Source organism: Labrus mixtus, chromosome 13 (assembly GCF_963584025.1).
Source record: "Labrus mixtus chromosome 13, fLabMix1.1, whole genome shotgun sequence".
Taxonomy (NCBI): Eukaryota; Metazoa; Chordata; class Actinopteri; order Labriformes; family Labridae; genus Labrus; species Labrus mixtus.
The window spans coordinates 10,179,107-10,203,767 of NC_083624.1; the positions used below are offsets into that span (position 1 = coordinate 10,179,107).

General features: G+C 43.3%; 1 protein-coding gene and 1 non-coding gene across 2 annotated transcripts in view; one reads left to right on the forward strand and one right to left on the reverse strand.

The window, feature by feature from the left end:
* vwa8 (von Willebrand factor A domain containing 8) overlaps positions 1 to 24,661 on the reverse strand; it is a 77,691-nt gene that overhangs the window by 11,947 nt on the left and 41,083 nt on the right. The window contains exons 27-39 of the mRNA XM_061053645.1: positions 22,550 to 22,658; positions 21,683 to 21,821; positions 21,412 to 21,599; positions 18,345 to 18,467; positions 17,509 to 17,573; positions 17,281 to 17,406; positions 16,954 to 17,063; positions 15,285 to 15,436; positions 14,976 to 15,180; positions 14,797 to 14,878; positions 13,562 to 13,766; positions 5,707 to 5,815; positions 4,182 to 4,338 (exon numbers count right to left, since the gene is read on the reverse strand). Coding sequence (XP_060909628.1) covers positions 4,182 to 4,338; positions 5,707 to 5,815; positions 13,562 to 13,766; positions 14,797 to 14,878; positions 14,976 to 15,180; positions 15,285 to 15,436; positions 16,954 to 17,063; positions 17,281 to 17,406; positions 17,509 to 17,573; positions 18,345 to 18,467; positions 21,412 to 21,599; positions 21,683 to 21,821; positions 22,550 to 22,658 — 1,770 coding nt within the window. The remainder of the gene's footprint in view (positions 1 to 4,181; positions 4,339 to 5,706; positions 5,816 to 13,561; positions 13,767 to 14,796; positions 14,879 to 14,975; positions 15,181 to 15,284; positions 15,437 to 16,953; positions 17,064 to 17,280; positions 17,407 to 17,508; positions 17,574 to 18,344; positions 18,468 to 21,411; positions 21,600 to 21,682; positions 21,822 to 22,549; positions 22,659 to 24,661) is intronic.
* On the forward strand, positions 4,658 to 4,729 carry trnae-cuc (transfer RNA glutamic acid (anticodon CUC)). Its single transcript has one exon. It is a non-coding gene; the product is annotated as a tRNA-Glu (tRNA).

Sequence of the window (24,661 nt, forward strand, 5' to 3'; positions counted from 1 at the left end):
AAACTGTCAGACGAAATACAAAAAAAAAACATCTATTGTTTGATATCATGCTACATGGTTTATTTGGTCTGGTCCCTAATCACACTATCTATGGCAATGTTCCTCCTTTCATTTTTCTGCAAGGCACCATGCAGGCAAGAAATGTGCAAGGAAACAGAAACAAGTATGAACAGGATTACACTGAACCAGGTCATTCAGTATACAGCTCTGGGAAACATTAAGAGACCAGGGCAAAGACATTTTTTTTCTCTGGTTTCAACTATTTCTATGTTTTTTTAAATGCACTACAATGCAGATTTGGTTGATGTTCGCCAAGCCTCTCTCCTGTTTACAGCTTGTTCCAAACGCTGCAGTCAGAGGCGCTGCTTGTCAACAGGCAAGGCAGAGAGCTGACAAATTTTAAACCAAAGCAGCGACCCGTAATGTGCAAGATTTTGCAATGACAGTAGGAAACCTCCCTAAGGGGGGGCCCATCGGACAGTACGCACTCTCATTGTCCTGCTGAACGCTGGTGGAGGCCCCCCCAATTGACTTTTGCCTCTGGCCAGAACGGACTCTAGAATCGCCAATGGCTTCAGTTTAAGGATTGATTTGAAGATTTCATTACTGACATGTACATCTGTAAACGGGCTGGCTCCTTCTTATCTCTCTGACCTTTAAGAACCCCGTCTTTTACTGCGGACACTTAGCTGCACCAGTCAGTCGCTTCTAACGGTCCTGAGGTCAAGGTTGAAGCTCAGGGGTGAGCATGCCTTCACAGCAGCACCACTGAAGCGCTCTGCCTCCACATGTGAGGCTGTCCCAAACACTGCCTGTTTAAAAACACTTTTTTATTCCTTCACTTTTGGCTCCTTTCCTTTTCTATCTGTCGTAATACTTTTTTACTTTTTATGCCCTGTTGCTTTTACATTGGTCTTAGGTTGTGTTTTTATTTTTTTATTTAATTGTTCTTATATTTGATTGTCCCATGTAGGAACCAGATGTGCTTGGGTGGTCTCATCTGCTCTGGGGTCCTTCGGCTGCGTTTTTTTGTATGATGTCACACATTGTGATTGGCTGTCAGAGAGTCGGAGAGAGATCAACGTCTCCTCATGAAAGAGGAAGAACTCAAATACACGGCGTCCAAGCTTTTCCTTGAATGTAACACAGTGGATGAGAGTCCTTGTCTGAACATATTTACAGGTACATGCCAATATTCAATGTTTGTTATGACGCCACCTACTGGTAAGAGACAGTAAGCCTCATGTAACATGTTTCACCCGTTAAACATCACTGTCACTTAAACCAATCTCAAATTGGAGGGAAATAAACTTATCAAAAAATATATGAAACAAAGTCCCTAAAGCAAACACAAAAAAGCATTTCCAAAGACAAGAAGTACAACATACTGGGACCTTAGTCTGGTGCAGTAGCTGTAAATAATGTTTGTCACTTCTTTTAATGAAAATAAATGATGTATTTTTGGATTTGCACGTGTGTTGGACTCACAGTCACTGATCTTTAACCTACCACACGATGTCAAATCCAGTATGAAACTTACTTTACCCTCCAGTTATTTGGGTCTCCTGTCTGTTTGTCTGCATTCACACCACATCATGTCAGCCCAAGAAACGACAGCGACTTCCTGCACACATTCCAAGGTGTGCACATGCCTCTGTGTGTGCGTGTGTGTGTGTGTGTGTGTGTGTGTGTTTATGCATGTGGTGAGCAGACACTCCGGCCAGTGGCTTCAGCTATTTCCTTCGAAATTCCTGAACTTTGACTTAAACTGGAGAGTGAAACAGGCGGATCTGGCTCGAGGTGGAGAAAGGAACCCAGACATTTCACACACAGAAACCAAATAATGCAACTCCCCCTGATTTATTTTGCAAGTTATGATGCATCTAATTACAAAAACAGAATGTTGTTGCACTTGTGCTTCGTGCAAACATCTGTAATTAAAATCTCCCATAGATGTCAATCTCAGTGCTCCTTGTGGTTATTGTGATATTGGTTGGGGTAGTGAAATATTTCTGAGAGTCCTTGAGCTGAAATAAAAGTTTGAAATATGGTAAACGCTTCACAATAACGACTTATCCCACATTCATCCATTATGAAGCGAGTGTTTCTATTTACTTGAGTGTTTCCTGAACATGAAGGAAGTTTTTGATTCACAGCAGAAGGAAACTCTCTGTTTTCTCTTTAACCCAATGAAGGTCCCAATGATGCCAAATCCACTTCACCATGTCTCTAACTCTAATGTGTCTCTAGTCTGTCTACAAATCCCCCAAAGATGAGAAAAGTCCATCCGCTCCGTCTTTTGCCTGCTCCACTTTTCAGAAAATGTGTGCTAAAACAGGCCGTTTGGAGATGTTCCCTTCATGACATCACAAAGGGCATTAACCCCTCCCCCAGGTGGGTGACACTCCCACAGCTAGGTGTTTGTTCTTCCCTCTGAGTCTGCCTTCTCACCGTAAACAATAGGGCATGGAGCGAGAAAGCCCAGAGCCACCAAAGCCCTTCCAGAGAGGGGGCGTGGTCAGACACAGCTCATTTACATATTTAAAGGTACAGACACAGAAACAGCCTGTGTCTGATGAACAGAAAACATAATGCAGCCGTTTAATTACATGCATCCTATGAACATGCACTAATGTCAGAGTGAGGGGGCTGCCCACAGGGGGCATCTGGTGCCTTACTCAATGACACCTCTGCAGTGCACAGGAAGTGAACTGGCACCTCTCCATCTACCAGACCAATTTCCAGACTTTGTCCACACCGGGACTTGAACCTGTAATCCTCTGGTTCCCAACTCAAATCCTTACAGACCGAGCTATTACCTACTTGCTCCATACCTATCCCTATACAACGAACATGAAATAAACTCATGCTGGTGCCTGTATGTATGTGAGGCAGTGACTTACAGCCAACACAGAAACACATGATGAAGTTTATTCTGACTGATTGTCATGTCAACACATAAATAAATATATTAATTTTGTCCTTTAAAGCTGGTATCAAACCCTCAGGTGGAGACACAGATTTAGTTTTTCTAGAGAAGTGTGTGTTTGAGTGTATGAGCTCACGTGGGCGTTTCTTGTTTTTGGCATACCTGAGCCTGTTTTTGCTTGTGTGTGTGTTTGCCAGGTACTCAAGGTGGTTTATGGACGGATCATAGTTTGATTGATAGTCGACCTCAAGTAAAACAAACAAAGGATTAAACACACATCAGCGTATGAGGAAATATGGAAAAAAGCCTGACAGAGCTGGCTTGAGATATGAAAACAAATCAAGCAGGCAGGCCTAGCTGTTCTACACCTCAGGTATTTTATGGTGTGTGTGTGTGTGTGTGTGTGTGTGTGTGCTCACCTGTTGTGTTTATACAGTCAGGTACAGTGACATGAACTTAGATGCAGGGCATCATGCGTGTAGCTACAAGAGTTTACTGTCTGAGGGGGACACTGATAGACAGGAGGGAGAGAGATGAAGGGAGTGAAAAGACTACAAATAAGAAGAGACGTAGAGGAGAGGGAAGAGTGAGAGGTTGTCCTCTTGGTGTGAAAGCAGCCAGTGTGTGAGGACGACCATGCAGGGGGGAGGAGAAGGTGGGGGGGAGGGGGGGGGGGGGGGGGTTAAGAGAACGAGACTGTTTGAAGGGAAAGAGAACAGAGACGGCCTTCATGGTTGAGCTGGTGAAAGGGGTGCCCTCTCAACCCTGCACTCTGAAGCCAATGTGTGGACGTCTAAAGACACACACACACACACACACACACACACACACACACACACACACACACACACACACACACACACAGCTCAGTGGGATCTACCGTTCATGCATCCAGCCGGGGCCCTGCAGCCTATGGATGTTTGAAAGAAAAGCCCCCCCCCCCCCACACACACACACACACACACACATACACACATGTTCCACATTACACACATCACACTCTATGAGGAGAAACTCCAAAACATCTGTACACTTCCACAGAGTTTCCAGCCTGTGGAGTTCTCTCAGTTTGAACACGGCTCAGGACCATTATAACCTTCCTATGCTTGAAATCACTTTATTTTGTGACAGCTGAAGAGAGCCGGGATATGTTGGGGGGAGAGAATGGGGGATGACATGCAGCAGAGGGCCACTGCGATGAGGACTGGGGTGCGACATAACCGCTAGGCTACCCGGGACACTCAAAACGTACCTTTCTTTGAAGGCCTTTTCACCCATTTCTCGCGCAGCTCTTCGGACGTCCTCGGGCACTGCATCTTTCTCGGCCTGAGAAACCTGGAAGACCTTGTGTCCTGCATCCAGCCGATAGGGACCTCCTTTGCCACCCAGGCCGGCTGTGTCTCTGCCACCTGCAAACAAACATCTCATCAGGGTGCCTTCACAATCTCAAATTACAAAATGTGTGTGAAAGGATTACAGGAAGGATCCCTGGGGAGATGAACCTATTTGTTAAACTGTAAGGGCTCAAGCACGATTGGCCCCCCGCTGTGCCATTCCCATGCTGGCCGGCACGGCCCGCGGTCACACTACACGAGTAGACGTGCTTAAGCACAAGAGAGGGAGAGAGAGAGAGAGAGAGAGAAAAAGGGACGCGCAGTCGAGTCAACGTCTCGTCTGTATGACTCTTCAGTGGGCGTGGGTCCGTATCCCACCACCGCCAAGATGTTTTCTCTGGTGGTCTAGTGGTTAGGATTCGGTGTTCTCACCGCCGCGGCCCGGGTTCGATTCCCAGTCAGGGAACTACGTTTTTTTGAATTGCCCCCCGATGACAAATACAGTTTTTTTAATTGAATTGAATGACAGCTACTTTGTGGCTTATATTGAGTCATTTTAGTCAGATACAGACATGAAACTCTGGATTTCACCATAATGAAGGCTGTCAGCGTTGTGTACCCGCATACTCATGCATGAAGTGTAACGTGCCGAAGCACACCTCTCTGAAGAGTGCCAAAGCCAAGGAAGTGTACCGTGCCTGAGTACGGCACGGAGCGGACACACTGGCCAAACGAACTGGACTTTAGGCTTGAAGCGTGCTTGGGCACGGTACGGATGGCCAGTGTGACCACACCCTAAGATACCTTCTTTGGAGCCTTAATCAGCACAGTTTAGCTCCACACCAGACGTCATTCACTAAACAGTCATTTTACTGCCCTTACAATATGGAGTTGCAGATCAACTCTGCTGTCAGTTGTTTTTTGTTTCTGTATTTTCAACTCTGATTTCCTGGATCAGAACTGTTAAAATCACCAAAGTGACAAAATGATGCCGACAAGTTAGCTAATCCAAGCAGCAGAAGGAGAAGCAGCTTAAGTTTCCTCAAAGTAAAATTACCGCTTTTGTTAACGGGGTTTGGTGGATTTGAAGATAAACGTTTAAAATCATGTTGCTCACTAAAATCTCTACATTTATTTGTACTGTAATCAAAGCACTCTGACATTCACAATAAATGCCAAACTATTGATCTGTGCTTCATCCAAGAGATCGAAACCCCCACCCTCCCACCCCCCCTCGACCATTGATGTAAGGCGCCCAGATGTTGGAGGTGGTGAACTCAAAGCCAAGTTCATCTGAAGAGGGCAGTCCTGGGGTGGAGTGGCCCCCAAAAGGGAACCCTCCTCGTAGTAATACGTGTGTAAAACATCACAGTTTTCCCTCCACATTTGTTAGAAATAATTAAATTAGCTCCTGTTGCTGCTCGGGTATCAAACACTTCCTACCTGTGCCTCCTGCCCACTGGTTTCCCCCAACATGAGGAGCGTTGTTGGGGTCAATCTTGCCGTGTTTTGGGGCGGTGACGTCCAGGCCGCTGTCCTTCTGGACGGTGATCTGAGAAGAGGGAAAGAATCTTTTTATTTTAGACATTCAGAGCCGACATGTCGGTGCAGACACAGATAGATTTGCAGGTGCGGTGAGACTCTGAGGCGAGCCATGGACATCAGAGTCCCGGGTAGTTTATGAGGGTTAAAGGGGTCGCTTCAGCTACAACTCACACAGAAAGGAACATTTCATGCTCGTCACTGGTGGTCTCTTGGACCGTTTTAAAGTCTAAATTTCCAGGAACAATAACCCAGTCACTACGGATTATCCACAGACTGGGGGTGGACACAGCCACATTGAGGTTCTTTATAAACAGACAGAATCTTATCAGGAGTGACATTAACTCACAAAAACACCTCTTGAGTGTTTCTGTTGATTCTCTTTTTGATGCTAAATAAAGTCTTTACATATTTAGATGCTCTTTAGTTGTCATTTAGGCAAGACCAGCAGGTGAATGTGAGTCCGTCTGGAAGATCAGACCCTGTAGTTGGGATCTCTGTTACATTAAAATGCACACAGAGCAGTTTAACATCACCATTACAAATATGAGGTTATTTATATATTTAATTTTCTCTGTGATAGTTGGTTTGTTTTGGTGATTTGAATGTCTCTTTTTCTCTTTGTCGTGATGCTGTTGATGTCGTGTGTGAAGCATATATTATGTAGAAATAAACTTTGACCTTACATGAAGCTTATTCTGGGTTGTACCTGACTCAGGATTTTCCAGTAGAATCAATACGATTTTGCAGCGCTACATAAAACTTTAGACAAACAGGGACTTCATGATTTGTAGAAAAACTGCAGTTTTAAGACATTAACAATCCCTTTAATGAAAACACATAGACACTGGCACTCTTTTCCAAACTCAAAAAACCTCTTTGTGTTTCCCTCCTGATGTATTGCATTAGTGAGTGAAGAAGCAGACTCAGACCCCCTTAAATAGACAGCAGGTAAGGTGTGAGTTCTTTCAGGATGGACAGATCAGGCTCTGTGTGTCTCTGCAGGACAGTGATGCACAGGGTAGCAGCTGAGACTCAGAAGCTTCGGCTGCTTCTCGATGGCTTCCTCATCTAGAATCAGCATGCTGCCTCTCACAGTGAGGCCGGGCACGCATGAGGGAGCGAGAGGAACAAACGGACTGTGTTTGCCCCGTAAGTCAGCTGAATTCTTCCACTCTGCAGGAGTTTGAATACTCTCTGAGGGACTTTGTGTGTGTGTGTGTGTGTTATTATCTTTGCTGTTTTTAATTTGGACTCTGTTTGCCATCCTCTGAGCGGTTAAGCAGAAACTTATCTAGCAGCAGCAGATGACCAGCACAGAGGGACCCCTCCTCTGCTGCTGCTGACCCACTGACCACACCTCAAAATGACACACACACACACACACACACACACACACACACACACACACACACACACACACACAGGAGGTCAAAGCCTTGACTCACACCTTCATGAAGCCGCTGTATCATCAGAGCTCTATAAATAATCTGGATTAAGAGGGTCACTCTGATGTCAGATTAGAAGGACACAGTGTGTGAACCAGCTGATGAACCGGATCGACTTTAAATTGACATGTTTAATTTATCAAACAGATAAACACTAAATAAAGTGGATATTAACCCAGTGTGCTTCAGCTGTTTTCCATGCCAGCCTTCACACCTAGAGCAGATGTTTCTTGTAAATGTGGTGCATGAAACAGGGGTTCCTTGTTAATTCCTTTTTTTTCCACACTCACATTGTCCCAGCAAGACCAAACAGTCAAACTCACAAGGAAGACCCGTACCCTTAAATCCCTCTCGCAGAGCAAATGTGAGAAATGTAGACTAAAACTTTATTTAGCATTCCATTTCATATCTACCAACAACAACAACAACAGAGCACAAATATTTTCCAAATGTTCATATCTCTGCCACCACTCTGTCTAAGCCAAGTCTGGTTTAGACTGATACTGTATATGGTGACAGATGCTCTGATTGGAATGAAAAACACAGTATCTGTAAACTTTTACTGAAAAAGCATCAAGTAGGGTAGAAGATATCTTAGCAACCTAAACACACACACATGCAAACACACCAGGATCACATCATCTAAAGACCAGCTGTGTTTAAATTATAGATTTGCATGAGAGAAATCTTAACTAGATCTCATCTGCATGACATTAACAGTGAAGGGACACGGGGGGGGGGGGGGGGTCTGTTTAGTAATCAGCAGGGTCTCAAACAGAGGAAATCAGAGCATCTGTGTATCAACAGATTAGTGAAGATCCACAGAAGTGTGTGTAGGTGTGTTTGTGTCATCAGTAACAGGAGAGAGCGGGGTGTCATAGCTGTGTGCTGAGGTAAAGGGTCAGAGGTTTGGGACAGATGTCACCACAGCTCACCTCCACCATGTGACCATATGACTGCTCTCTGATTACACACTGATGCATGCATGTGTGTGTGTGTGTGTGTGTGTGTGTGTGTGTGTGTGTGTGTGTGTGTGTGTGTGTGTGTGTGTGTGTGTGTGTGCAGCATGCAGCAGGAAACATCCACCAGAACATGAGCTGAGGTGCACACATGCCTGTCCCATGTTGGGAAGTGATCGTGGGCACCTGATGATGGGGAATGTGACTTCATGGAGCCGAGCTGTACCGGAGAGAGTGTTTATGTGTGTGATTATGATCAGCCTATAAACACCACACACACGCTCTTTACCCTGCTAAACCAGTGACCGGATGAAAGAGGTGGATGTATACTCCAGGTCTGATAGGGAAGTGTATCAAACCTGCCGTCTTTTCAAAGGCCGGCTCCTCGACTTTAGGAGAAAAGGTGTAGCCAGCTTGAATACCCCAGTCTGCTCAGGTGGATGACAACAAATTAACTGGCTCTGCCCCTTTGTACCTGAAGGCAACCTGAGTGGAGAGATGCAAGGCAACAGGAGGTACAGTGACAGAGTCGGGGTCGTCACAACCCGAGCGTTAGTAAGCCGTAAGAAACATACTAAACTACGGGTCACATTATGTTCTTCCGGTCCGAGCTAAGTTGGATAAGATAGCATTAAGCTAGCATCAAGCTAGCTGTTGATACTCAAATGAAATGCTTTTTGACTGGGGAACAAATCTAGTAAAATCTGCACATTTCTAGGATAAAATTTGCCGCATTTATCTACCCTCTGCTTCACTCTAGTTCCACCATCATGTCCAAATATGGTCATGCCTGCTTACGAAAAACAACAACAGCAAAATGGTAAAAACCAAAATGTAAAACTTTTAAGCATCAAACAGATAGTCCACAAACCAACGGTTACATCAACATCCATTTTATCTGAACAGTTTATGCTTCTAACTCATCACCACTTCCATCTGCAGTGTCTCAGATATCTGCCCATCAGACAGGAAGTCAAGTTTTCAGGCTTGTTTCAGTAATCCCCCCTCGTCATCACACTGAATTAAGATAAAAGTCTCTGACTGGTGACGACACACATCAGGCATGTGTCTGCATGCTGGTAATGGACTCCCTCCGTCATGACCAGAAAACAGGTGACTAATGCTCCTCTGATGGATTTAGAAAAAGGACGAGAGGCGCCTTACAACACCAGTCCATTTTGGGATCTAGGAGGCTTTTAGAGCTGCAACACTCAGGACAGGTCCATCCTCTGAGTGTGACAGAGGCGTGACTCATTAATGTGTGTGTGTGTGTGTGTGTGTGTGTGTGTGTGTGTGTGTGCGTTTCATGTTACACTGTCCCTGCAGAGAGCCTGGCAGCAGCATCATCAGTTTAACTCACTACATAAACACTATCTGATAGGATTGAGGCTACAACTATAGATATTACTCTATGTTGAGTCATCTGCTGATTATTTTCTGGAGTAATTGATTAGATGGTGGGTCTAAATTTTTTATTTTTTTTAAACGGCTGAGAGCTGGAGCTGAGGCGGGTTTTAAGCCTCCTGACAAAACGTTACACCGTGCCCACCTGCCAATCACCTACGCGCCTAACTATGGATAACACATATCGTTCTCAAAATCAGAACGGTTGCGTCATTAAAAAATGCACCCTGTACACTGTGCTGATGGAGACATGAGATAATCAGACATATTTGGTTTTTTTTTTACCAGGCTGTAAACATGTTAACCTCTGCTGTAATAAGAGACTTTTGAATGGGTGTGTATGTGACTTCCTGTGCTCCTGTATCCAGCCTCTAGTGGACACTCGAGGAACTGCAGGATTTTACACTTCAGCATCGGCTTCATTTTTCATCACCCAAGGTTGCTGCTTGGTCTCAACCTAGGTTTGCTTAACTTCCTGTTTGGATAAAAAAACATTCCTTTATTTTGCAAGAAAATAATGAATTTCCTGTCGATCCAAATGTAAGAGATTAACTTAACCATGGAAAAGGAACTTGCTAAGGATCGAAAAGCTAATGAAAATGGAAAACAGTTTTTTGTAGTGAAATGAGCCATTCAAAGGCGCCGCAGTGGTGTCGTATATTTCCATCGCTCTTGGCTGCAGAAAGACGCTACAGTGGATTGACTGAATTAATGCATTACTTTCTGACATTAATCACATCGCTACTAACGGTTTAACACTGACAGCTCTACTAAAAATCTAGTTTTAGATGTAATAGACACTAAGACATTTTAAAGACAAAGTAAAGTTTTCTCCTTGGGTTTCCATCTTCCTTGTTGCTTCTGGTCACTTGTGCCAGCAGTAGGCTGTTAGCTTCAGATTGCAACGTTCCCGTATGGCGGTGGATCAGACAGTGTTGTGAAGGAGGTGGCGCAGCGGAGAGAAAACTTTTTTTTTTTTTATGACTGTGGGAATCGATGTCTCCACCCCTCCCTCCTCTCTCAATGAGCTCTTTCCCTCCCTCTTTCTTTTCTTCACTCAGTGTCTCTCTTCGCGCTCCACGCCTCGTCTTGCAGGATTAATAGCCTCGTAAATTTCTGATTCTCCCTTTAGACGCCTAAAGACAGCGTGATTTAGGAGCGAATGCATCTGCTAGCATGTGCAACTTGGTGAACTTGGGTGCATCTTAGTGTGTGTGCGTGTGTGTGTGTGTGTGTGTGCTGATACAGAATTAGGCCTTATACATGAAATAATTCACAGTGTCCACAGTATTAGTAGCATTAGCAGTGATTTTATGCCTGAGCTTATACATCCATAAACAAATAAACTTTCATGTCTGTCTTAATAACTGTTGGCACTAAGAAGTTTCAGTCAGCAGCTTTAAAAACAGACTGTAATAGCTGCAACATAATTCTTGCTCCTGATGTTTTTGTCGCTGACAGATTGTTATTCTTTGTGTGTGACATTACAGAAATGATCCCTACACAGAAAGACCTTTTAATTAAATAGAAACAATAGCTAAATTCCTCTCTCCAAAGCCTCCAGACTCCATCCACAAAATCTGTAATTTAATCTTGCAGAATATGGAAATTAATTGTCCACCCCTACCTCACTTTTTTTTTTTACTTTGTGTGTGTTACCAATAATAAAATAGTGTAGAATCAGGTATAACCATTTAAAAAGCAACAAATACAGAAACACACAAACCAAGCACTTGAGGCAGTGTGTACAGAGTAAATTTGTGTTTTTGTCAACGGAGTCCGAAGGTTTCAAAGAGAGCACTGCATTTTTTCACAAAGGTCGTTCTCTGCATGGAGCTTTGCTTTCACATCATCAGAAATATAATCCTGAGCATGTCAGGAACATAAAGAAGCACTTCTAGTTGTCTGTGATTTGGTAAGTCATCATCAGTGGGCACTCTTGACCCTCATGCCTGTAACATTCACTCAGTCAGATGAAGCTAAAGCTAACAATAAGCTGATTATATTTAGCCGATTTATGGACAGAAAAACTGCTTTTCTGGTTTATTTTGGATTTTGAAGGTGTTCTGTAGAAGAAGAAGAAAAGCAGACGGTGTCTTTATTGTCCTCTGATGAGTGTCTTATTGTTTGTCTTGTTGTATGACTAAAGATGGTAATTAGCAACTCACCTAATCTGGTGCAACCATCTTTTTCTCTTTTTCTTTGTATAAATGATCAATGTCGTTGCTCACTGTCCCCTAATAAATATAGTAAAGTAGATTAAAGGACTGTTGCACACGTCTTAAAAGGATACTGATGAGCGAGCTTCGTTTCAGGAAGGTCAAAGTGGGAAAAAAGGGGGAAAGAATCACCCAGACACTGACTTGCAAAAACAACTGTAGCTTAGAATAAAGTGTCAGGTTGAGTGAAATATTGACCGCCTACGTACTCTACACCTGCATACACCGGCTTCACCCCGGAAGCACCATTTGAACAAAAGGAGTGTGATGTGTGCACAGACAGAGAATGACTGATGTGTGTGTGTGTGTGTCTATCGATGATGTCAACAGTGCTGTAATGGAACAATGTGAGACGACGAGGGGGAACGATGGAGTTTGAAGACCACACAGTCATGCACACCTGCATAAACACTCACCTACACATGCAAAGCTCAATGTGAGTTTTTAGAGAAATACATGTAAGCGAGGAGCAAGAGTAGATAAAAAATAAAACGTTTCATGTTGGATATCGTCCAGTTAAGAAGTGGGCATGAAGATTTCTTGCTTTTCCGTCTCCTGAAGTATTTTCTGAAAGCACTGTGTTTGGAATATGTGCCGTATGCAAACAGGTAAGCTCGTATGGCAGCGAGGTGTGTACATAGTTTGGTACAGGCGTATGTCTCAGAGCAGATATAAAGAGTGCCTTTTTACACAGAAAGGTTTAAATACAGTAGAGTTACTGTTGTTGTCAGAGAGCAAACATGAAGCACAGGAGGCATCTGTGTGAGTCTGACCCACAATGGACTGAAGGTGCCCCATCAAAGACGACCTGACCACTGAGGAATCTGGGTCAGAGAGAGGGGCCGTGTGTGCAAAGGTCTGCAGGTGTGTGTGTGTGTGTGTGTGTGTGTGTGTGTGTTAAAGGCAGTCTGATTAAGTCTTGTCTCTGTAGCAGTGGGCCTTGGAGTGATCTTAAGAGAAACTTGAACTCTGGAGCCACCTTGAGTCTGAGAAAAACATACTGCAATGCAGAAGTTAAAATTCATGCATGAAGATCACAGCAGTCATGTGCAGACGGTCTGTGGTCGAAAACTTCAGGAGTTTTCCAGGGTTATCACTCAGGAGTACATAAGTGCAAATGTGCAAATGTGCACTGACAGCCAGGTCAGGAGAATTACAGGAGCAGTCCCCCTGAGATTATCTAGATATGTTCAGAGTGCAGATGTGAAAACAGCTAAAGTGAATACCCCAGAAAACCACCTCTCACTCTCTCGTGCAGCACAGATGTTCAGATATAAACATCCCACATGTCGAGGGAAACACTATCTGAAGAACTTATCTCTGTTGTGTGCGTGGGCTCCCAAACAAGGCTTCCTCAGTATGCTGGTCTGAATTTCCTATAAGGGGTCAGATCTATTGCATCATCAGCACAAAGCACATCCATTCATACACACACCCACCCCGGGTACTCCCACCCTGGGTACACACCGCCATTAATTATGAGTCTGGAAACATTCTGCTTAGCACGAAATCAGACTATTTCTGCAGGTCATATATTCTGTCAGAGGAAGGCAAGTATGCAAAGTGACATCCAGTTGTAGCTCTGATCACTATTTTTAAAACTGCCCCGCCCCCCTGTGGTGAAGATAGGAACTGCAGCCTACAGCCTTTCCTATTCATTCAACCACTCAACTTCTGATACAGCTTTTTTAAGATGTCTAGGTTTAAAATTAAGATGTCATTTTACCTGTATGGGTCTGCCGTCCTCTGACCCAATCATATTCCTCCATTCCATCAGCGATCGCTGCAGGGTGTCCAATCCTGTCTCCCAGAGTCGAACGTACCCGCCCATATCCACTGTGACCACACCTCCAGTCCCCAGAGCAGCCAGGAGCACGTCAGACTCCGACACCTTCGACAACCAGCTGGTGTACGGCGACACGGACATCGACCTGCCAATCACAGATGAGCAGCGGAGTCCAGACACAATCAGACAACATCTTCATTTGTTTCAACTTATAAGAAACACCAAAACTAGCTTCTTAACAACAATTGGAAAGTTGGAAAACCTGCAGGATGGTGTTCACACATCCCTTTAATTTCAGAATTGATTTGGATAGATCACGTTGGGGAGGGTTGATTTGGAAATGTATTTGTGACTTGAAATGATCCTGAACTCCTCGTAAAGCCTTGAATTTATTTAGTTAGGAGAAAAACGTCTTCATGTGGGAGTTCAAGTCATGGTTTCATCAATGGTTGTGCATTCCAAGTAGGAAGAATAATAATATTATACCTGAAACTATCTATTATTGACGATGACATCAAAATCAGTGACATAGCACAATTGGTTCTTTTTCTAATGCGGTCATAAAAATGAACTCAGGACGCCTCCTTTTACTCAACCAGCCACAGAAAATCTGGTCCATGGAAATAAACAACCAAGGACACTGCACTTACTAAAATACATGTGCTGTGTCCTTGGCTGCTCAATATCTAATATATATATCAGAGATCATCCTGATGCATCACTTTACAATATCAATCAAAGATATGGAAACACCTGTGCAGGTGTGTCCTCTGAGGGCATTGTGGGCACCTACACATTTAATCCATTCACACACTGATGGTAGAGGCTGCCGTGTAAAGTGACCATCAGAAGTAACTAATCCTGTTCACACGCCGCAGATGAAGCAGCGGGAGCAACTTGTGGATAAGTGGGAAACATTATTCATGTGGCTGCAGGAGCTGGGGATCGGATCCCAGACCTTCCAGTTGGGAGACGACCGACTCTACCACTGAGCCACAGCCGCCCCTACAACATCTTAATCATGTTATACAGGTGTACCTAATAAAGTGTCAGCTGAAGTGTACAGAGAATATTCATCAGTGTTTCCTAGTGTAATGATGTCTCTGACCACAGGGTGTTGCTAGAGGATGAAAAATAACATTCTTAAATTATTGCAGAGAGTTGAGTGTGTTTACCTCGGGACAGGAACATATTTGACTTTTTTGGAGTTCAGATCAGTGACCTCCAGGTACGCCGCTGTCATCGGAGGAGTGACATCTGAGTGACAAACATGAACACAAGTCTTCACTCACTGAACGACGTCTCTGGTAATATGTATGTGTTTGGTTGTGAACAGAGTGATCTGAACTCTGACCTTTGGGGTAGACCTCTTTCAGGGGGACCTTGTTGGGCGGGAGGGCTCGGACCACCTGATTGGCCGAGAGCAAGCTGACACAGTTCTCCCGTTTGGGTGTGCTGGACCGGAGTCCGCCTCTGAGGAACATGTAAGACCCGCTGTCACTGCTCTTCACCACTGACAGGTCAACGGGCCTCTTAAAGCTGTAAACCTCGTTAGGGGACTGGATGAATCAGAAAATGAAAATATCAATAATTAAACATTGAGCAGACTGAGTTTATACTATCTCTACATTTATATTGATTGTTATATATTCTATATTCTCACCACAAGGTCAGGGAAGCCCACAACGATCTGTGCGTAGGAGCCGGTGTCTGCCAGGACCCTGTTAGGAGAAACAATCTTCTGGTCCAGAGCAGCGCTGAGGTTCTCGTTGGGCAGCTGATCACACGACAGCATCTGAGGAACGGAGGCCTCGGCTGGGATTGATGGAGGGTGGGAGAAGAGGAAAGTCAGTGAAAATCAAAATCAGGCATTTGTCTCTGAAAACATGTTTGAGAGAAGTTGCTGTAAACATGTGAAAAGACAGAGAACTGACTGAGTTATGGATTTAGACCTTTATAAAGCTTTTCATCACTTTAAGGTTCAGGTATTTGTTCCACAAGTGGATCTCCTTCAGATTCTGCAGTTGAGGGAGTCAAAGGGAGAAGAGGTTCCTGCTTCATATCTCATGATTATGAAACTAAATTTTATCTACTTGGCCATTTTTCTCATCACTGAAATTTGGCTTGATGTTTTATAACACAGTCTTTTGTTGGATGATGAACTTCAAATAATGTTTTTAATTACTAAACACTGAAGCTTCAGTGTCCACCACATGGCAACCTGCATGAGCATCGACTCTAGAGAGGAGGGGCTGCAGTACACATTTTAAACACTAGGTGTCAGAGTTACATATCGCTCCTTAAAGAAAATAAAACATGAAAAATTCATCTTGCGGTTTTCAGTGTACTAAATGTATTGATTCATGTTTCCCATCTTGGAGACCTTGTTTGAGACCAGTTATCAGGTCAAACCAACAGGTGTTGCAGCGATGGAAGCGGGCAAGAGAACTGGTTCAGATAGAAGTGATTGTACCCGACCTAAAAAGCCTCTGCATGTTTCTAATAAGCTCCACGAGCAGAAACGTGCTCAAACTAGGATCAATATTGGAGATGCTTTTGAAAAATGGAGAGAGGTTAGAAAGCAGAAAGGTTTACAGACCAATGCAGAGCTGGCTAAACACTGAAGCTTCAGTGTCCACCACATGGCAACCTGTGTGAGCATTGACTCTAGAGAGGAGGGGGCGGGGGGAGACAGCTCTCTACAATGTTTAGAATTTGGGCTGCCGGACCCATTTCAGACATTACGGGTCAGAGTAACATATTGCTCCTTTAAGAAAAAGAACAAAAAAATAGTTGTTTTTTAGTGCACTAAATATATTGATGGTGTGATTGCTTTATTGATTAAAACTGTCATGTTTCCCGTCTTGACAACCTTGTTTCAAAAAGGTGCATTTTAAATAAAGTTTCTAATTATTAATGTGAGAGATGCAGAGACAGTGTGACTTTTCAATGACATCACTGCACATATTTCTTTGTCAAATCACAGTACAGCTCACAGGACTCCGACTGGTCCTCTGAGTCATCACAGTGACCTTTAACCCTGTTGAACTATTTCAGTTTAGAACGGTAGATATTGTCTCTTTTTTTTGCATTTAGTTGGACATGAAGCGATATAAAAGATCACTACAGATTGAACTAAACTTGATTCATAAGATCTTTGACTTGAGGCCAGGTGACATTAGTCTTAAGAGTTCTTATCAGGTAAACGTTTATTCGTCAAAGCCGCAGTCTGTTTCTCTGAACGCCTGCCTTAATAGCGCTGACATAATGTCTTCAATAAGAGACGTTGACCATAAAAGCTGTGTTTATTAAAGATCTGTGTTTGTGTATACCTGAGCTGGCTCCATGGCCCGAGCTGGCTGAGTCCTCGCTGATGCTGTGGAGCTGACAAACTCCAGAGTCCTCAGCGGCCATGTGCATGGGCTTAGTGAGCAGGAACTTCCTATTCAGTGACAAAACCAGAACGACAACACATTACTTATTTCAATTTTTAAAAAGGGATTTTTGGATTCTACACCAGGGATCATATTGATCTATAAGAACTTATTATATCTGATCATCATTGAGACCCCAGAATACATTAATTGTTTTACAAGTTTAAGGGTAAAGATTGATCCTTTGAGGCCCTCAGATATATTTGAAATCCGCCCCTCTCTTACTTGTTGGTGTTGCTCTCCAGCAGCAGCCAGCGATCCTCGGCTACCAGGAAAACAGATTTCAGGTTGATGGGAAGAGAGATGGTGTGAACACGGCCCTCCAGAACATCCAGCACCTCCAGCTGGTTTCTGCAAAAAGAAAAACACAAATCATAAATCAGTGATAAACATCGACTTGTGCTAATTTTTAACAGTGATGTGGAAGGTAAAGTTTGGATCGGAGTCGTTTACCCGTCCTCCTTATAGAAGAGGAGCCAGTTTTTGTGGCTGAAGTCTCGACACATTTTGTAAACTCCCTGCAAACAACAAAAAATACAAACAACATGTTAACTTCAAACATCAGGAGGGATTTATTTAATGATGGTCACAGAATCCTTCACCATGTTTCTCTAACACTAATATGTGTCTTTAGTCTGTCTACAAAACCCCCAATGTTGAGAAAAGTCCATCCTCTCCGCCTTTGCCTGCTCCCCTTTTCAGAAAATGTGTGCTCAAACAGGCTGTTTGGAGATTTTCCCTTCATGACATCACAAAGGGCAGTAACCCCTCCCCCAGGTGGGTGACACTCCCACAGCTAGGTGTTTGTTCTGCCCTCTGAGTCTGCCTTCTCACCGTAAACAATAGGACATGGAGCGAGAAAGCCAGAGCCACCCGAGCCCTTCCAGAGAGGGGTGTGGTCAGACACAGCTCATTTACATTTAAAGCTACAGACACAGAAACAGCCTGTTCTGAGCAGGGCTGAAATAGAGGGGTTTATAGGCATGATCAAATACAGGATCAGAGTGGATTTAGAACAAGAAACTTCACACACATGTTTTGAGGAGTTCTGAGACTTATTTACACTGGTTGAAGAGGAGGTGGATATTTAACCTTTAATAAATATTTAAAATATTGGACAGATTAATGCTTTCCATGTTATCAGAAAGAACAGAGTATTAAAATCTAACACAGTCCTACAGTAGACTCTACAAATATCATGTCCTAAATGAGCAGTGGGGATGATTCCTGAGCATTAAATACTCAGAGGCTGAATGACGTTTGTCTCTGGAGGCAGTGAAACCTCTGACCTGTTGTTCCTTGCTGCTGCTCCACCAGTTCGACGTTTTGGCGGAGGGAGGATCGCTCTCCGGGGACAACATGAGCCTCCGTACGGCGCCTGTTTCCATGTCCAGATGGAGAACTGTGTTACTCTGGCAGAGAGGGAAACACAAAGACAGATATAAAAAGGAGTTTGGTTCAAAGAGTCGCACTGGATTCACACAAAGTGTAATACTTCCTGTGTGAGGTTTCTTTTTGGACTTTTTTTTCTTTTATTTAGAGATAGAAAACTGGATTGAGTCAGAAATCGGGGAAAGAAAGGGGAATGACATGCTGGTAAGGAGCCAGAGTTTGGATTCGAACCCGGGCCGCCTGCTTGGAAAACTAGACTAGAGCCTCCATACATGGGGCGTGCACACTAACCACTAGGCTACCGGCTCCCCTAACTATATCAAAATGAACATATTTGATTTCATTTAATTTTTTTGTTTCCGCCAATGTCAAAACACACAATCTTCACAATTTATTTTATCCCAATCCATGTTCAGGAAGGAGCAGAGAGAAGAATAAATCTTATTTTGCCTGCCCCTCACTCAAAAAGAAAACAAGAAATATCTAGATATCCAAAAACTTGGTGTCTATAAAATACATGTAGTTCTTCAAATTGCCAGCAGAGGGGGCTCTTCTCCAGGTGAAGCAGCCCAACGTCCGGCTGCTGATGTCCTGTTGACTCCAACTTTTGTGAACATTTCCTTCTAATTTAATTCAGTTTAAGATCAATTTTCAATTTCTGCTTCTGTGTTTGGGAGCTTCTTATTTTTACATCAGATGAGATTTAAAATATCTGACTATGTGGTTGTGTGTGTGTGTGTGTGTTTATATCTAAATGTGTGGTGTTAAATAGAGAACCCTGAAAACAGCTTTTTGGTTTTTGATGCACTAAGTTTCATCTTCAGTCGTGTTTTATGAGAAGGAGCTTGAGGAGAGCGCCCTGGGTACGGGCCGCCCTGCAACACGCTCATGTTTTCCTCATGACCTCTGGTTCTTGACATACACATGAACTGTCATGGCGAGCTATTCAGAGAAGGCAAACCTCATTTCCTGTTCCTATACATACACTGTCTTTGGAGGGAGTGTTTGCGTTGTTTCACTGAACACAGCATTATTTATTATTATTATTTCTGCATGCATCAAGTTGTATGTGCAAAGCAGAAATTGTTTTTTTGGAGCACCACGGTTTCCCTGACTTTCCCTCAAAGGCCGACGACCTGTGAACGAACTCCATGTTGTCTGGACCTCTTCATTTTTAGACAGACGTAACACGATCCATCATGCTGGTATTTTTAGAAAACCCTCCTCTTGCCTAATGCACTCCAGCTGTACAAGAGTTTTCTGGCTGGAGAGAAGGCTAGCATGCGTTGTTCTCGTCTGATGCTCTTTGGTCACAGATCGGGGTCTTATGGGGTGAGGGAGGTTCAACAGCAAACAACCGCTAACCGCCGAGCGTTTACAGAAACTATAGCGGTCCTGTGAGCGGCTATTTTAAATCAGTGAGGAATCTGTGGTCGTCCTCTGAAAAAAAGTTGAAATACCAGAGTTACATAAGTGTCATGGTACGTGTGAGTAAACAAGGACGTGAGACGAGAAGAGAGGATTTCTTTATGAGCACAGACGGTCTGTAAGGGTCAGGTTGGGTTGTAGTAAAGAAGACCACTTTAAATTCACAGATCTATCTATCACTGATTTATTAAAGCTTTCCCAAATACGGTACTTTTGTGTTCTCCTATGAGAAAAAGTAACAATGCCCATCTCAAAATTAGCCTTTTGCCTCGACCATATTTAGTGTTAGTTCAGTGTTTCCCCCAGAATGAGAATACCTGGTCGGTGGAGTGATACCAGGTGGTGCAGGGGATCGACATACTTTTTTTTTTTTTTGCTCTTATCTTAGGGTATATTTTAATGTAAGGTTTGTATTTATATTAAATGTCTTTTTCCCTCTTAATTTATTTAGTTTTTGCAACAAACAACTTTAATCTGCTTAATTTATCCACGCACAAACACAACGACTACGCCTCACGCCTCAAACGGTGCATTTACAAGAGGGATGTGCAGACAGTGGACCTTCTCTCTCCCTCTCTCTCCCTTTCTCTGAAGCTGATGTGATTCTGCTCTCTTGGTTTTGCTGTTTTATCTCTCCTCAGGAGTTGAGAGGGAAGTTTTTTTTTAACAGGAGTTTTGTTACGTTGCAGGGAGCTGTGAGCTCCTCGTGCGCTCTCTCTCTCTCCCATACACACAGCAATTTTATGAATAAATTACATTTTTTATAAAAAACAGGTCAGACATATACTTGGGCGGCCTGCCCATGTATCGTCTATGTGCGGGTAACACTGTAGTTACTTTTACTGTGATATGTGAGATACTTGTTTTATCTCCAGTTCTCTCAAATGTCTTAAAGGTGGAGCTCTGTGACAACCAGGTAGTTTAATCTGGATGAGTTTAGGTTTTGCAGGAAATAACAGCGCACGAGTTGGCATGTGACCACAAAGCTGACAAACTATTTGGCCCAAATCAAGATCTTTTTGGTGCCTATTCCTAGACACTGTGACCTTATCACAGCAACGCTGAATCAGCCGTGTGTGAAGCAAACACCAAGAAACTCCGGTTTGAAGGATTTATTGACGATGAAGTGACATTTCGAGACAACATGCTCTTCCTCAGACTATCCAGGAGAACTCTCAGAGGAAGCGCATGGTGGCTCGAAATGTCACTTATCAATAAATCCTTCAAACAGGAGCTTCTTGGTGTGTGGATCTTGTTTGATTCTCTTTAATTTCCCATTGGCACCTTACAGTCTACAGACTTATTCAGAGTGCCGTTTCACCTTCAATCTGAATGTCGTAATAGGGGGGACGAATTCAGAATATGAACCCCCCTGATCTGACCTGATTTCTTGTTTTGAATATCCAAATATCAGTACAAACTACCTTTCAGATACGAGCGCTCAATATTTCATAGTTTGTTGTTATGATGGTCAGTTTTGCCTGTTAATCTATCGTCAGGTAAAAGTGAACTTTAGGGGTGAGTGCGTTTGCCCACCTGCTCCTCGTGCAGCACCACCTGTCCATCCAGAGGACTCCCGAGAGGAGCTACGGTGACAAACGGCTGCCAGACGCCGCTGATGGTCCTCGGGAAGACGTCGTAGAGCTCCATGCACCGAATTGCCTCGCCGCGCTCCTTCATGGAGAACAGGGACACAGGGTTACACGTGGCCACGAACATCACGTCTGCGGATCAAAAACAGAGAGGTTGTAAAGTCAGTTAAATATGTCTATACCGAACGAGTGCTAGTGTTTGTGTGAGCGAGTACCGTCTTTGGTGGTGACATCACAGATGATGTTGACTTCATTCATGGGAATCTGCCAGTGAGCTTTCTCCTCGCTGAAGCTCAGCGCTCGGCTCTCCTGCCTGTTACAGGGATAACTCTGCACACGCAGAAACACGGGGCCCTGCAGACACAAGGCGCTCTGTTAGCAGTATGCAGAAGTCTGCGGGGTCGTTGTATACGGTAAGTGACACAGTGGAAGTCAGAAAACAGGGTTGCTTGTTTGTTTTTTCAGGTTTTCTGCATCTGCGTTATTTGTAGAAAATGACATTCATGCCGATTTGAAACTGCTAAAAAAAGATTATAAGACAATTCCTCAGAGAGTAGCTTCTCTGTCATTCCAGTCTGAGCTTGATAGGCTGCTGATTCGCTGCTTTAATAGTTTAAAATTTGTGACATGATAATCTTGTTGTATAATCATGCAACCATTATGTGTGAATCCCGACTGTTGTTTTCATCGGTTCCTCTCTTTAATTCAGTAACTACATATCATATAATATATAGCTTTTCTTAAGATGAGAATCAGAGCCCATAGCAACCGTCAGACTTACAAGTTATTTACAGTAATAGCATGAGAGGATCGGCTGTTGTAATGAGCGCTGGGTTACCTTCATAATCTAAGCAATAGTTTTTATGTATACATAAATGTATTTCTTCAACATGCAAACACAAATCCCTGTAGTCCGTGTAGAAATGTTTGTTTGTCCAATGCACATTTTGCCTCCTCCCCAAGACGGTGGGACGTCCTTAGTCATGAGCCCTGCTTTTTAACCCATACAGAGTTTGGGATACACGCTGCTGTGTACGTGCTAGCGTAATCTAACCTAAGTGTGCGTCTTCCTGTGTGTTTACCTTGATGTCTATGGTGTGCGTCTCAGTGGGACAGAGCAGTTTGCGGCGAGCGTTGACACCTTGGTTTATCGTCCAGTACCCGGTCATCCTGGCCTCTGGCAGCGGCAACCTGAGGGTTAGAAGTCAAATTATGACAGCTGAGCTACCTATGTTTAAGATTAGATGGAGAAATAAAGCACAGCAGTGTTTTTAAAAGGCCAACTTGGCACTCATCTTTGTGCTTTTAAATTTACTGTTTCCAAAATCATTTTACAGTCACAGTTCTGCTTCAGAAGCTAAAATGAAATCATCTTGTTGGGAGATCTTAAGTTCCCACAGTCTCTAGAGAAGTTAAATTATGTTGGAGAAGTTCCTCTGTGTGAGTCTGTGCTCAGCTTGTTGTGTCTGGCCAGATGTTTACTGTTCCTCCGTATGAAGAGTGATTCAGAGCTGGATTGTGACCACACTCTTATTGGCTGCAGGTGGGATGAAATATGCAGAACAACAGAACGCAGAGATTTTAAGTGGATAAACGGGGTGCGAGGAGGAACTGCACTCTAACCTTAAATATGTCTATGAATAGAAAATCAAAGAGAAACACAAGAGGAGCGGTTTCTTGTTTTGCACGTCCAAAATTGGGGATCAAGATGCTTTTTAAAATATTTGCTTTTATATACAGCGTTTGTTGTGGGGTAAAAACTGTTCATGATTAGCTTAAGGCACTGAAACAGAGATCTCAAAAGATTTAAAGGTCACATATTCTTTAAAATCTACTTCACCATGTTCCTCTAACACTAATATGTGTCTCTAGTCTGTCTACAAACCCCCCAATGATGAGAAAAGTCCATCCTCTCTGTCTTTTGCCTGCTCCACTTTTTAGAAAATGTGTGCTCAAACAGGCAACTAGGTGTTGCTCTGCCCTCTGAGTCTGCCTTCTCACTGTAAACAATAGGACATGTAAGAAAGCCAGAGACACCCAAGCCCTTCCAGAGAGGGGGCGTGGTCAGACAGCTCATTTACATTTAAAGCTACAGACACAGAAACAGTCTGTTCTGAGCAGGGCTGAAATAGAGGGGTTTATAGGCATGATCAAATACAGGATCAGAGTGGATTTAGAATAAGAAACTTCACACACATGTTTTGAGGAGCTCTGAGACTTATTTAAACTGGTTGAAGAGGAGAAGGATATGTGACCTTTAAAAAGACCTTCAGCGCTCATCTCGATGTCATTCAGACATGATGGAATAAAATCATCTTTACAATCAGTTACTTATTCTTAAAGGAAAATACTTGTTTCTGCTCTGCTCTCAAGATTCATGAAATTGAATGTTTGAATGTTTTAAGTCAAAATAAAACCACAGGAGACAGAAGAAACAAATATTTTCCTTTATTTAAAAGACAAAGCTGTACATCATGAGACATGTGGTGGATATATTAGATTTGTATCTTTCCTTTAAAGGAGATGTGAGGTAATGAGAATGATCTGCACACTTCAGGAATAATGAGGAGACTTCATGGAAGCCTCAGAATTCAGTTTGAACACCCGTCAAGAGGCTAAAGACATAATCAGCCGACTTCAAGCATGTCAGGATTTCACTTCAAGAAGTAACAAATACTCTAAATTGGACAAAGACGTCTGTAAGAAGCTCGCTGCATGAATGTGAGAGCTCGCACTGAAACCACCGGGCTTCCCGCTGCAGATTGATTATTTTAGATGAACATTTTTTTTGGCAGGCTTTTTATGCCTTTATCGTAGAGATATGAATCAGAGCCAGAGGGAGAGAGAGAGAGTGGGGAATAACAAGCGGGAAAGGAGCCACAGGTCAGATTCAAACCCGGGCCGCCTGCCTGGAGGACTACTGCCTCCAAATGTTTGGATGCGTTCTTGGGTTGAATTTATTATATAATGATAATAATTCTTGTTCGATTCATCTTAAATTTTGTCCTAAAATAGGACAAATTACAGGCGACAAATCAGTTCTTGCCAAATCAAACTAAGGCCCTGTGTCCGACTAGTGTTTTTTTCTGAGCGCCATCATCTTTTTTCAATTCTTTATCAATGAGGAGAGAGCGTTCGCAGCAGAAAGCGGTTTTTTTTACGAGTGCTCTGCCTTTATTGTGTGCCTGCTCAGA